We start from the raw sequence: 14,413 nt of genomic DNA, 5'->3' as shown, positions 1-14,413 counted from the left end.
TACTCTCATTAACACTTCCTTACCTGTACCTCCCTACAGCTACAGCTTGCGACGACAACCCGTGTGCCCATGGCGCGTGTGTGAGCTCAGCGTCCGATCGCTTCACCTGTATGTGCCCAGCCCAGTGGCGAGGTACAGCTTGTGAAGTTGATGTCGATGAATGCTCAGAGTGGAGTGGGGACCTATGCAGCAACGGGACAGTGTGTATTAATGAAGACGACGGTTACCGCTGCGAAGGTAGGCCTATAACCTTTTACACAATGTTTCTAACCAGGATCCTGGTCAAACATTTGGAGTGACAAAACTTGCATCGTCTCAAAGTGAAATACACGCCAAACGTTCTCAGCTAGAAATATTTCCTTTCCTTTGGCTTGGTAGGGGAACGGCTACTATAAACACAGCGTCAAGTTCCGCGACACACATTTTCAACTTTCGGTATCCAGATGGGAAACACATAGGGCATATACTGACATCTGCTGATTTTATAATCTAGTTGAATGTGGGAGTGCATGGGGATCAAAATATTGGTAAAATCAGTGCATAAATAAATTCATCCTTTACACATCTATGACAGACAGGTTAAATGCATTGATAGTGATTATGACAAAAAGGGGGAAATCTTCATAATAATCAGAGACAAACGTTGCTCTTGACGACTAATTTCTAACCATCTTATATATGATAATACCATGAGTTTTGAGATGACCACCTCTTCTCTGGATTCGTTTCCTCCACTCGTTTATCCAGATCCATGTGCCTCTCCGAACCCGTGTGAGAATGGAGGTACCTGTTCAATCACGCACTCAGACCCGTATTACACGTGCGAGTGTGGGCCCAATCATGAGGGAGACAACTGCGACATTCTGGTAGAAAGTGAGTGCAGTGCATGTGTAGTCTGGGGTCTTGTGAGTAATGCCTCAGTCGTGTCGACATAGTATCGAATTTCTGTCAGCATGCATTGACATTTGTTTCATATGCAGTTCCATATAAAGGCATTTGTGAAGTGGTTATACCGTAGTTGCGCTTATGTTCATACTCGTGTACGTAACAGCTTATCAGTAGCAGTCCATGATTATCATATTATTTGCCCCCGGTGGAATTTATGTGTTGACTCTCAAGTCATAATTTATAGTATTACAGGATTACATTTTCTGACATTGACGTATTTTGTACAATTTCGTTCGTATTTGACGTGATATACCCCATGACTACCCTAAGCCTGCCCCCCCCCCCCCCCCCGAATAAAAATGATAATAACAAGCTGACATATGTTTTTATCTCCACGACATATTCCATGTATTTTCTTGGTCCATACACGTGTATTTAAAAGCGACGTTGAAGAGCTGACTTCGTCGCCGTCAAAAGAGATCAGACACCCATTGTGCATCACTGTGTTATCGCGAAGTGGAAGTAATGAAGTACCCCAGCATTTACTTACTGTCTAGATTTTGACGATATGTCCACAAAGGGACCAATGAATCATAGTTTGCCTTTCATGTCGTTGGGAGATGTCTTCTCTAAAAAGAACGCTCCTCCTCCTCCTCCTCCTCCTCCTCTTCCTCATACTGTCTGCCTCGATATTACGATCGACAGTCAGTCAACAAAAAGCGATGCGAAATTTGATTAGAGACGTCGCATTTGGTCGCCCTCACAGCTCGATTTCAAAATGGTCGATCAGTCTGGAATATTGCTCCGAGATATTATTATCATATATGAGACGTGGGTAGCCGGTCACCCAGTCCCATAAGTTTAAAAAAAGAAAAAGAAATGATTATAATGATGAAAAATTTCCCGATTTTCAGTATGAATTTATTATAACACAACAAGGTGCTCTTATTGGGAAACAGGGAAGACCTACGTACTTGAGAAAGAATTGTACACTCATTTGTTGTTTTGTTTTTTAATCATGAAGTGTAGCAATATTCGTCATCTATCATTACATAGACGGTTTCATTTCAAGAGAGGTGAACACTATCTCAGGATCACCGATATCTCTGAGATGATAAAAAGAAAGGGGTAGTCTGCTAACAGATTGCATGCACAGAATGAAGAAGACAAAGTCTTCGCTCGATATTTCAACTTAACACCCTTTTAGCAATTCACCTATATTTTCCTATATGCAGTGCCAGATAGGGTAGAAAGTACGGCTTAATGTGCAAATGAAAGCTCCGTAACACATAACAGATGCAGCTGCAATATTACTAGTATTCTAATACCCCTACATACCCAAACAAAAAAGCGAATATTATGTGTTCGAATCCTTAATAAAATGTAAGTAGAGACTGATACCTTCTAGAGATTAATACAACGTAGAAAGTAAAGCTATGTAGTGCAGCAGTCCCTGAACCCCCCTCTCTTTTTTAGATAAATGTTCCCCCATCAAAAGTCACTCTGTTTGGTGTTGACCCTAAATTGTCTTTCTCCGTCTGTCCTTGCATGACAAATTCACCTTTTTGATTGGTCTAACAGCCGATGACGCTTGCAGTGAGGTTTCTAACATGTGCCATAATGGGGGTACGTGTTTCTCGTTCGGAGGGGCAGCTCTCTGCTATTGCTTACCCGGATACCAGGGGGAGCAATGCGAGATAGATACAGGTAGGTTGTGACGTCATTAGCCCCGGTTAGATAGTACCGGAGTGTAGTAGATAGCAAACTATTGCATGGTTGGATGGTAAAGATTACTAACCTCGTGAATGGCATGTGCACGCTGTGGGATTCTACGTGTTTCCCAGCTATATAGATTCTGACACTTTGGTCTTTACCTCTTTCACTTTCTACTCTTATCTTTCGTAATGTATTTTCATTATGCACACAGTGATACAAATAGTAGTGCGTCTCATACATATTGGTATATTTATATCCATAGTGTGATGATTTTCACTTTGACATATACCACCTGGTGCAATGTTTAAGACTATTATACCCTGATGTATTCAAAGTGTTAATTCTTAGTATACCCAACGGATTATACTCTACTTTCGTGGAAGTTACATTATGTTTTAGTTTCATGTAAAACTGCTATATTATCATCTTTTATTCAAGATCAGTTATACAAGTGTCGTACTGTAATCATGTGAATTGGATTTCAGATGTATGTCAAACGATCACTTGCCAAAATGGCGGAACTTGCCAGAAGTCTCCTGATCAAACGGCAACGTGTATTTGCCCTCCGTTTTACAGTGGGCCTAACTGTGCCACGCCGATCTGTAAGTTTTCCAATGAATATCAGCATTACTGCCGAGGGAAAAGCTACCAATATGCAAATATATAACAAGAAATGGAGGGAGGGGACACGTAATAATTTCAATATGTCATAATTTATTGTAACGTTAGGTGAGTTCTTTGACTTCACAGTAGCATTACTTTTACTATTATGTTATGATTGCGGCAATACGTACGAGACAGAAAAACAAGAGACTGAGCAAAATAGAAAGGAAAAAAAAAGAATATGATTACATATAAAATTCATTGAATCCTCAGTCCGCTCGGGTTGGAAATCAGGAAATAATTAGCGCAAAATTGTTTGCTGAAAGGAATACATTTTTTTTGACAATAACGATTTGCGAACGAAGGTATTGTCAGCAATTCGAGCTTGATAAGATGAACTTGACTTTATAGTTCTAAGCGCTTTATTCTTTTCTCCTCGAGAATATATACTTTTTCTTTCTTTCTAAACTAAAATTGAACTGAAAATTCTGTCGTAATTTTGATCAAGTGTTCAGATCATCAAATTATATGGGAGACCAAATTCAGAAAGATGAGAAATTATGTTTTTCGTCGTGGTTGTTCTTACGCTTGATTGGCATTTGTCATTTTACACGACATGTTGTGAAGTACTTCTCAAATTTGATGCCTTTCTGAATTTGAAAGTAGAAAGCAAATGCACTATTCAGAAAGTGTGGTTGAGCAAAGCACCGGGTTCTCTTCCGCAGTTTTACATTTTATGATGTGAAATCTTTGCTGTCAAAGGCTTGTCGAACAAAAATTATAATAAAATGAAGAAGGTGGTATATACCAGACTTTCTAACAAAGTCAATGTACTCTTTTATTAAAAGTGCTTCAACGAGGTATGTACTGGCATTGGTAACTTCGACCGTGGCATGCAGTAATCAGAAAACTCCCAAAAGGGAAATATTTATGTAATTAAAGTGCTTTTACGATTGTTGGACGGAATGTTACTCTAAGGAATGCATTGAACGAGAACTCAGCATTAGCACTTTGCACGTCACGATTGCCTAGCGATGAATGGGATGACGTAATACCGTCCACTTGATACTCCGTAACTTTCGGTCATCCGAGCATCACTTTCACTCAGCAAACGCTCTTAAAAAAAAAATGAAATAAAATAAAATACGAGAGTATAAACTCGGCGGTTGTTACGTTACAAAATGTAATAATGCAAATTAATGACAGACTTGAGGTAGAGATGAAATGCATGTTTGTTGAAGGATCCAACCTGCTCCTGTCGATATAGATTTCTGAAGCTCTTTTGCTCTTCTATTACTCTCTGCTTGATTTTAGTGCCGTGTGAACATCAACCCTGTAATTCTACCAGTACTTGTATTGAAGATCTAACCTTGGTTGACGGTTACCGATGCATGTGTGAGTTGGTTTACTAACAAGCTTGCTAATGTGTGCTCTCGACGATGCGCATTTGCTCACTCGCTATTTCTATTATCCGTTTTGTATTTGCATTCGTGAAATGCCTTGATATGAGTGTCATTTTTCCACTAATATCAGATTACAGGATTATTATGACGATTGACTCCTCCGACAACAAAAGCTGATAATATGAATTTCACCAAGATTATGGTGTGTTGTATTATCATTATTATGATATATAGGCTCACAGCACATTAATTGGCTACCTCCTCCTATGCCTGTCTGTCCGTCAATCTCTCCCCCTCTCTCTCCCTCCCTATATATTATATATCTATCTTTACATATACATTAATATATATATATATATATCTTTACATATATATATATATATATCTTTATATATATACGTGTGTGTTAGTCTCTTGTATGATAATCCATATCTCTACCTTTATCTCTCCGTTTTATCTCTTACTTTCTTTTTCGAGAGTTTAATGAGTTGTTACCTTTATGATATTTCGTGGAATATAAGATCATTTTTCACCTGGTAATTTCTGTATGAGTTGTGATAAAAAGCAATTTCTTTTATAATGTCCCGTCAGATTTCATTATTTTTTCCTGGAGAATTTGTTTTTGCACCCGGAACGGATGTTATCATTATGCCATTGACCTGTAATATATGGCACCGATTTTACGCTCGATAAGACTTTCCCATCGTATCTATCCAACGCACAGAGTTTTTTTCCTTCTTCCTCATCGCACCTAATTGGCCCACTTCCCCATCCTGTAGCTCAATTTTACATCAATAGTGACAATTTTATAAGACTCTTCGAGCAACTCTACAACGACATGACCCTACAGCATTCATTCCTGTTATGGGGCTTTCATAAAGCTATGCCTATTGGCACAATCTTTATCCTTAACCCCCCCCCCCCCCCCCCCCAGGAAAAAAAATAATCGAAAAGGCCTCATCAATAATTTATACAAGGCCTAATCAATAATTTATACAAGGCCTACAAGCTTGTTAGAGGAATGAAAGGGTTTCAGTAGTAGTTTTACCTAGGTTGCGAAGGATTGTTGCAAACTTTCAAGTCATGATGAGCAGAATGTTGTGGCCGCCTGGATTTAGTTAATGATTATAGGCTAATGATTGATTGCGAGTTATTGAGAAAGCAGATTTCAATTTGCGGTTGCTAAGGTAGCATTTACATGAAATTTGTCCTCTCTTTTATTTCATAAACTCAGGGGAAAAAGTCATTCTATTTGTCTGGTTTCGCTTAACCATTTTGCAAATTCCCACTTTTGGTGTCACAATTCTTTGATATTTGATTTGATAAAGATTTTATAGTATCATTATACATCAAATTACAATTACATGCATTTGATTTGGTCGATGAATACATTACCTAGTACGTGACATATTCTTACCTGTGGATACAGCTCCGTGCGTGAAGGAGCCCTGTCAGCATGGTGGCACGTGTACAAACGACCAGGAAGCGGCGCTTGGGTTTAGATGTGACTGCGGACCAGACTACCAAGGAGTGATGTGTGAAGAAATGATTCGTAAGTATTATGTAAACATCATTAAAGTTTTTACTTACTGTGGAGTTCGGCTTCAGTCAGAAGGTCAACTTTATGGAGCCACATTCAGCATTTGATATTGTGTGTTGTCTCCATTAGTTTTTGCGTTCACATCATAATGGAGGTAAACCAAAATCATGGGGTGACTAGGGGACAGACATCGCAAAAAAAACTGTTGAGGGTCAGCGAGGGAAATTGACGGCAAACCTATAACTCCGACAAGTACAACTGACAGCTCTTGCTAATCTTTGACCTATTAAAGTCTGTTGCATTCATAGAAATCGTAAGTTTACAAGACGTCTCCATTTTTTAATAATAATAATAATAATAGACATTTATAGAGCGCCTTTTCCACTGGATGCAAAGCGCTATGACATGTCATCCCTGGTCGCCATAGGAGATAAAATATATACAAAATACCAGGCAGTGACAGTATAAGTCCAGTGCACATAGAGGGACATCAAAATAAATAAGTCTTCAAGTTTTGTTTGAAATGATCAAGCGTGGGTGAAGATTTGAGAAGAGGAGGGAGCTTATTCCACAGCCTAGGAGCACAAGAAGAGAAAGCTGCATCTCCGGCTAGTTTTTTCGTGTGTGGTTGTGTAACGGATGATGAAAGACGAGTGCGCCTAGAGTGAGTGTGTCGTACCAGACACTCCCCAATGTACTCTGGAGCTCTTTTATTGACTACTTTGTAGACCAGGTAGGAGAAGCTTGAAGAATATTCTTGCTTTGACTGGCAGCCAGTGGAGTTGACGTATAAGAGGAGTGGCATGAGAACGTGAACGAACATGGTACACTAGTCTAGAGGCAGCATTCTGAACTCTCTGTAAGCGATCCGCATCAGCCTGACTGATTCCGCCAAGAAGAGCATTACAGTAGTCAAGTCGTGATAAGATCAATGCACGGACTGCTGCGTGACAAGTAGAAGCATCAATAAAATTTCTGATCCTCCACAGATTTCTGATGTAGTAGTTAGCTAACTTACAGATCTGTGAAACCTGCATGCTCATCTTTGCATCACAGGAAAAGATAACTCCAAGATTGCGCACATGATCAGATGGAGAGATGAGAGTTGTACCAAGAGCAAGTTTGATGTCCTGTTTTGTGCGCTACTGTTGAATCCCGTGCATTCTTTTTTTCCCCTAAGCTAGAATCTATTGGAGCGGTCTTTTGAGGCAATAAAGAGCATACGATTATCCGCCAGAGTCAATATTAGGTTCTCTTATCTACTTTCAGCTCCTTGCTCCAGGGAACCTTGCTTGAACGGAGGAGCGTGCGAAGCCGACCCGACGGAGCCCGAGGGCTACCGATGTTCGTGCGGAGAGGGGTTCGAGGGCGCCACCTGTGAAGTGGTCGTTATATGTGAGTAGAGTATCACCGGCTCACAGACGCCAGTAGTTTGTCTCGTACCTGTACATTAATCATCTAGCTCATATTCAAACATCTTCATTCAGTGTGTAGAGGGAAAGGGCTCAGGATATCTTTGTTGGTAAAGTGAAACTTATCGTGCTTTTCTTTGAACGAAATAGTCTCCTGTTTTCTTGAGCACGGAGGAAATTCTAAGAGTCATGATGTTTCTATATGGTGAATGCAATTTGCGCATTAAGTGGTTGCTTCAAAAGAAAAGAGGGAAAGTGGAACTATGTTTGCGGTTACGTCATTTACCTGACGTAGATTATTCTACATAAAGCATTAGCATCTGCAGCAGATTAGCAAGGTACGGTATTTTTTTTCACCTTGCAGCACCCTGCGCCAGCGACCCATGTGAAAACGGTGGGACGTGCTCACCAGCAGAGGGCGCTATTACAGAATTCCGCTGCACCTGTCCCCAGGGTTACCAAGGAGACTACTGCGAGGTGGTGCTGCATCGTAAGTATGGTGGACTCGCTTCAGCTTACAGTCCCGAAAATTCCTCCATTTCTTATACACTGTTTTCTTCTCACTGATGTACAAACTCTGCTGTGCTAATGATTAAGTGATAATTACATTATTCTGTCCTCTACAGATCACAAAGTTTCTAAAGATCTGTAGCATAATTTTGTGAATGAACATCTACAAGGAGAATCAGAATATCAAATGACACATAAATTTTGGCCTGGCACGTTATCAAAGCTCGTGCATTACTTTATTTATTTTACATGTATTTAAGTAAGAGAAAGTGACTTTGAGATAACATCTCATCTAGAACATTGACTGACACGAAAATATCTGCAAATCAGTTTGAGTTTGAATGGAAAATAATTAATTTCACATATCCATTCGAGTCTGGCAGGCAGTCACTGTTAAATGAATCAAGCAATTAGCTGTGAATCTGGTCTGTTGGACATTGGCTCTTACAAGCAAATTATTTGCCCAGTCCTTTTTACATTTTCTTTCTTTCTTCTCTCTTTCTTTCGCTTTGTCTCTCGTTCTCCCTTTTTCTTTTATAGTAATTGTGTTAATTTTGGTTTTGTTTATGACCTTTATGTGCTTGAAATGCCGTGAATGGAATAGGAAACAGTCACTGTTTCTGATTCGAAACGCGAACAAAATTCCGGTGTCATACCAGAGGGCTAGCCTTGGCTTTATACTGTCTATCTCTTTTTGAACCAAATACAAAGCTCAAGCAGGAATGACGACACATTCAGTACAGGTCTTTGGTTGTATTGTGTGTTATCAAGGAGGTACGAGGCGAATCTAGTATCTCATTGGTTAGATTGCGTTGAAGTTGGAATTGCATTCATAATCAATGTCAAGTTCCACATGATGATAGGACTTTCCAACCCAACTTAAGCTCTGTCCAGACACATAGCTTATAAGGGAAGGTTTTTGCAGTGTGCCGTGCTGTGTTTAACTCTTTTGATGCCGTTAATAAACGCCCCAGCGTAAGCTGACTTATTCTCATAGTTAGATGCAAGTTCATGCCATATGTTGTAGATATCAGAGATGCGCACCCCCCCCCCCCTTCCCTTATGCCTCATGGCGTTCACATGAAAAAAGGTAACCTTGCTCTCCTCTGACCTCAAGCAATTTAGCCACTCAGCCCCCAATGTATCGAGCGTGCCGGGCTCGTGTGCCGGCACGCGCCGTCTCCTCCCCGATGCATTCCGTGTGGTGCTATCGATTTGTACTCTCATGTCTCCTTCACAGCAGTCTGTACTTTTGAAGGCGATACATACCAAGATGGCGGCAGGAGGAAAGAAGAATGCAATGAATGGTGAGCTTACAAAAGATTCCATCTGACATGTACACTGTAATATGTCGCTTTACACCATGAGTTGAATAGTGAACATTCCTATACCACTATATAGTCACTGTGGCAAAGAACAGTATTCTTGGAGATGGCATAATCGATGGCAATGTAGATTCTGTTACTGGTATGCTATCATCCGGTTAAAAAATGTCAATCAACTGTAAATAGCCCATTTTTACTCGCATGTTATTGATCAATGCATGTAGAATGGAATATGATCGTGCCTTTGGCAACATCGACAAGACAGCCTTTACATACCAGACATTGGGCTCCACGCATCATTTATCAATTTACCTATTGAAACATTTTCCCCCGATCTGCCGATATTACACTGAAACGATTTCAATAAAAATAAAGCGAGTGATTCTCTTATCGGATACAATGTATTTGTTCTTCCTTTTTTATCTTCAGTCATTGTCAAGAAGGATCGTGGCACTGCACTGATAAATTCTGTGGGTAAGTTTATCATTGTGAAATATCAGTATGTATCAACACAAGTCTGATTACTTCGTAACTGTAGTCCCATCGTCAAAACCGCTTCTATACACATGTGTGATGCCAAGCTTCCATGGTTTGCAGATGATATTTTAGACACCAAATGTGAAATTGAGGAAGAGCATCAAATACTGAAATACTGGTATCATGGCCGTCATTCTGTTGTTGCCGTTATATACCGCCGGTGATATAAATGAATTACATTAAATTTCCATTCCATGAAACACACAAGCGTATATAGATTATGACTTGTCTAATCTGCACATTACAGATAGAAAACGAAAAAAAAAACCCATTAACTTTGTCATTACATTTTGGCATATACTGACTCCACGCAATGCCGATGCTATTTTCAAGATGGCCGTGCTCAGAGGGTTAAATGTTTTTAATTTTTTTTTTTCAGAGAGCTCATTGTGTCCTTCGCCTTTGTTCAAACCAACTCCTTCGACGACGATCAAGAATTTTCTGAGTAAGTTTCTTGTTTCACGTATCAGATCATAACATCATGATCTGATACAATCAGGTATACAAAATATAAAGAAGAAGGAGATATGCAAGAAAATATAAATATTGTAGCCAAACGACTCGTGAATGTATACGATGAAAAAAAAAACCCGGTCAATCTCTATACCCATACGTGATACTGGCGTTTGTTTCATTATACGTTGTAAGAAACAACATATTACTTTCATCCAAGTCTCGAATTCCACAGGAAATTATTTTTTAAATTTCTTCCGTAGAGATGGATTACATGATATCTCTTAAGGATCCAGGAAAAGATTCTATGTGAAATAGTGATTTTGATACTCTGTTGTCTGCAACATGTTACTTAACGGTTTTCACCATATGTTGTTTTTATCGTGGATTTTATTCTAGGCATTTGTAATTTGTGCACGTCCTAATCTTTGGGTACAACACAACAGCTCTTTGAAATTTCTTATTTCCATGTACCCTTTCTCTCTTATTTCCTCGAAGAACGCTGAAAGAAGACATTGCCGGCTTCTTTGACATCAACGTCGATATGATCCACGTTCTCACAGTAAGTATGTCGTTAACCTCATTCCAGCACAGGTTCATGCCCCTAATGTATGCCGGATAAACTGCAAGAGAATAGTTTAAAACGAGCGATGCGTTGGAGTAAATGAATACAAAATGGACCTTAGCTTTTGAACCTATAGCAGAATATTCGTCAAAGGCATCATGACCGTCATTTTGTCCCTGACGAAGATTCCGCTTGGATTGAAATCTCACGCCCCTTCTTACTCTAGTAATACCGTGCACCTGCTCGTCACGAAAAAAAAAACCAACAAAACAAAACAAATACACATGGGAGGATGAAACTGTAAACTGGGATTTGTTAATGCCTTGTGCAAATGTAGGAAATGGCGAAGAGAGGTGAAAATAATGAGATTCATCTGAAGAGTGATATCTTGAAGATACTACCAGTTCATATCAATTCGGCGTCCTATAAATCAGGGTGACAACTTTAATTAGAACTCTCTACATTTATTTTCCCTTAAAGTTTTGTTACGTTAAATTTGTAATGTATTCAATCGAAAAAGAGAATGTTCTGAAAAATTCACGAACTTTGCGTTATTTTGTCACAGGTGTCTGGTGATCCAAGTGAGGTGAAGTTTCAGCTGAAAGATACAGTAGACTCGGATGTCAACATTGAAAATGTGGCAGCTGACATGCTCAGACAGGTATGAAATCAGTGCGTGTGCTTTTGTTTGATAGAGAAATCAGCATTTTTTTTTTGAAGTTTAAAAATGAGAATACTACCAGCCAGTTATGCTTCCTAGAATTGCTCTCACGTTGGCAACATTATTAACAACAGTTGCTATAATTATTATAAATCGAAATCTAGCAGTTTCGGTTAAAACTACAAATTCGATAAAGCGAATTGCCTAAATATAGAATTTTCTCAAGACGTGATTTTCTTAATTTTATATATGTAATTTTTTTCAAGTCATGTTTTCGTCGCGTGTTTGTCGACACACACAGTTTACTTGCCTTTATAATACATATGCTTTGAATGTCAGTGAGATGTATTTTTAGAGCGACAGACGCGTCTCAACTGGCCAAGAGCAGCGATACTTTCCAACTTTTGCGTAATACCAACCAACATATAATGATAATACATTTGTTGAAAACGTGTGGTATTAAGATGCATATCTACAGCTGTACGGATTATGATATACATCGTACCCCGTGTAACTGCTCGAAATTTGGGCAAGTATAACATGAGTTATACAACCACAATGCTCAATTTCTAGTCTTTCAATATTGCTGGTCAATTTTACTGCTTACATTTAAATAACTGCATAAAGATTAATCAACCATCTTTGGTCAGAAAGAGATGGGACTTAGGATCAAACATTGCGTACAGAATGGCATGCAATCAACTCAAGTGTCACGTCTTACAGTGATATTATTCTCCTCCACTAAAAGTTTGTTACAGGCACCTACGAGTTTCATTATAACCAGGCCTCCTACTCCGTCAACTCTCGCACCGTTGTCATCGAACAGCACGACGGCGACGTCGAACCAGGACCAACCGATGACGGATCGAAGTTCATTAACACCACTTTGATCGCGGTATGCGTGGTCGTCAGTCTGATATTCGTGTCCGCCGTCCTGTTTGGCATCACTCTTATTGTGGTAAGTGCAGTGACCCCTGGACACTATACATTGTACTTATTCTCTACAGATAAGGAAAATGTCATTACAAAGTTATGCATTACCATATAGCTTCTGTTAGAAGACAATGTTGTATAACCACAATATACGCTAGTAGTCTTTCCAAATCTGACCCAGACTAAAGACTGTCAATTTTTTTATGGTAACTTCGCTCATCACAATGAACTCCAACGCGATGCGTACTGAGTTTGGATAAATGCGTTCTTCTTTCTTTTCATTCGTCTATTTTGTTTACACATAGAAAAATAAACCCTTTGTGTAAATTTTGTGCATTAAAAAGTATAAGATCAATAGACTGTAGGTACAGTGATATTTCATGATCTTCACTCGGTATTTACAGTGCCATCTGTTCTCTAAGACAAGAACTAATAAGACTTCATCCCTGGGTATATTATCTTCTTGTGTTTCGTAATTACAGGTTTACAAGAGGAGATCGAGAACGGAAAAGATATGTTCCAGGAAAAATAAAAACACAAATGCGGTGAGTGTGATACATTTAATAAATAAAATGTTAACTAACGTCCGAAATGATAATTATTTTGAAACAATGTTTACTCCTCAGCATCATCTTTTGGTGTAGCACTTATTACATCCAATATTTTTATCTGATCATATCGATGAACGAATATCTGTTTTACATAAAATTTTTGCAAGTAATACTCTAACGATATTATAGACAGAGAATTACTTGTGTGAATGGTATATCTGGAATCATGCCGCCAAATCCCTACATGCAATCCAAATGTAACATCTTGGATCATGTGAATGCAGACCAACCAGATATCAAACCAAATAAGAGAACATTTCTTTAGTAAGATGATATCACGATATCTTTTTTTTTTTTAATTCTGAAATATAAGCTGGACTTTTTAGTTTCAAAACCATCCCTTTTATTGATCTTTGTTCATGTGTCTCTTTCAGGTAGAAAGTTACATTAAACATTGTTTGTTCTCTATTCACAACAGTCAAACAACGTCGCAGGAGGCGCGGTCAAGATTCAGAACAATGTGTACAATCGCGTTCCCCCTAACGACGTGCCGCTAGAAGTGACAGAAATCCGATTACAAAATGGACGCAAGCCCGACGTCAATATCCATATGGAAGCAAAAGTATAAAAGACAAAAGTCATGGCCAGCTTGAACTTATAAAGTCTCTGTTGGATTACCATGATGTCATGTATTTCATCTGTTGAAGAACTTCTTGCCTTGTAAACTATTCGTGACAATGTGATGCCCTCGTTTTGACCTATACTCTAAGTGGAAAATCATTCATGTAAGTATTCGCTGGATTTGAGTCTATGAGCAGTACATTGATGGCTTTGAAGAGCGTTTGTGCGAATCGCCAGGAATAATTGTCCGTGGACCGATGACACGCTATTGATGGACTTCTACCACTGATGGATCTCTAGGATGCGGCAGACATTTTGCCTTACTGTAGATCTCAGCAGCCCTCTCTGCGTGAGCTTGGTACCCTTGTACAGCACAATGTTCTGACGATAAGACAGCTGAATCAGTCTAGATTCCCGAAGTATACATAGTATCAAAGGGTATTTCTGTGTCACTGCTCTTTCTGTGTGTGAGACAAGATATACACCAGTTCAGCTATGATGAACTATTATTAATGTCTCTGGCAACCTTGTGTGGAATAAAGCTCGATGGCAGGCAGAGTGAACGACAGTAGGACTCTTTCGATAGCAATAATTGATGCATACCCGTGCTCCGATTTGCATCTCACAGGTGTGTCAATTATCATTTCATTATCGATGGTGCGACACTGTCTTTCTCAATATCATGCTGACCGGAG

General features: G+C 39.2%; 1 protein-coding gene across 1 annotated transcript in view; it reads left to right on the top strand.

Annotated features, from left to right (window-relative positions):
* LOC139721557 (uncharacterized) overlaps positions 1-14,003 on the top strand; it is a 41,577-nt gene extending 27,574 nt beyond the window's left edge. The window contains exons 4-19 of the mRNA XM_071632872.1: positions 40-237; positions 748-873; positions 2,470-2,595; positions 3,090-3,206; positions 4,522-4,602; positions 6,040-6,162; positions 7,420-7,545; positions 7,927-8,052; positions 9,313-9,379; positions 9,827-9,871; positions 10,314-10,379; positions 10,886-10,949; positions 11,518-11,613; positions 12,362-12,571; positions 13,029-13,091; positions 13,576-14,003. Coding sequence (XP_071488973.1) covers positions 40-237; positions 748-873; positions 2,470-2,595; positions 3,090-3,206; positions 4,522-4,602; positions 6,040-6,162; positions 7,420-7,545; positions 7,927-8,052; positions 9,313-9,379; positions 9,827-9,871; positions 10,314-10,379; positions 10,886-10,949; positions 11,518-11,613; positions 12,362-12,571; positions 13,029-13,091; positions 13,576-13,725 — 1,784 coding nt within the window. The 3' untranslated portion in view covers positions 13,726-14,003. The remainder of the gene's footprint in view (positions 1-39; positions 238-747; positions 874-2,469; positions 2,596-3,089; positions 3,207-4,521; positions 4,603-6,039; positions 6,163-7,419; positions 7,546-7,926; positions 8,053-9,312; positions 9,380-9,826; positions 9,872-10,313; positions 10,380-10,885; positions 10,950-11,517; positions 11,614-12,361; positions 12,572-13,028; positions 13,092-13,575) is intronic.
* Positions 14,004-14,413: the final 410 nt, after the last annotated feature.

Source organism: Diadema antillarum, unplaced genomic scaffold (genome assembly GCF_040938485.1).
Source record: "Diadema antillarum isolate AM-2024a unplaced genomic scaffold, OU_Dant_1.0 scf00000145, whole genome shotgun sequence".
Classification (NCBI taxonomy): domain Eukaryota; kingdom Metazoa; phylum Echinodermata; class Echinoidea; order Diadematoida; family Diadematidae; genus Diadema; species Diadema antillarum.
This window is presented reverse-complemented; position numbering and strand designations above follow the sequence as displayed.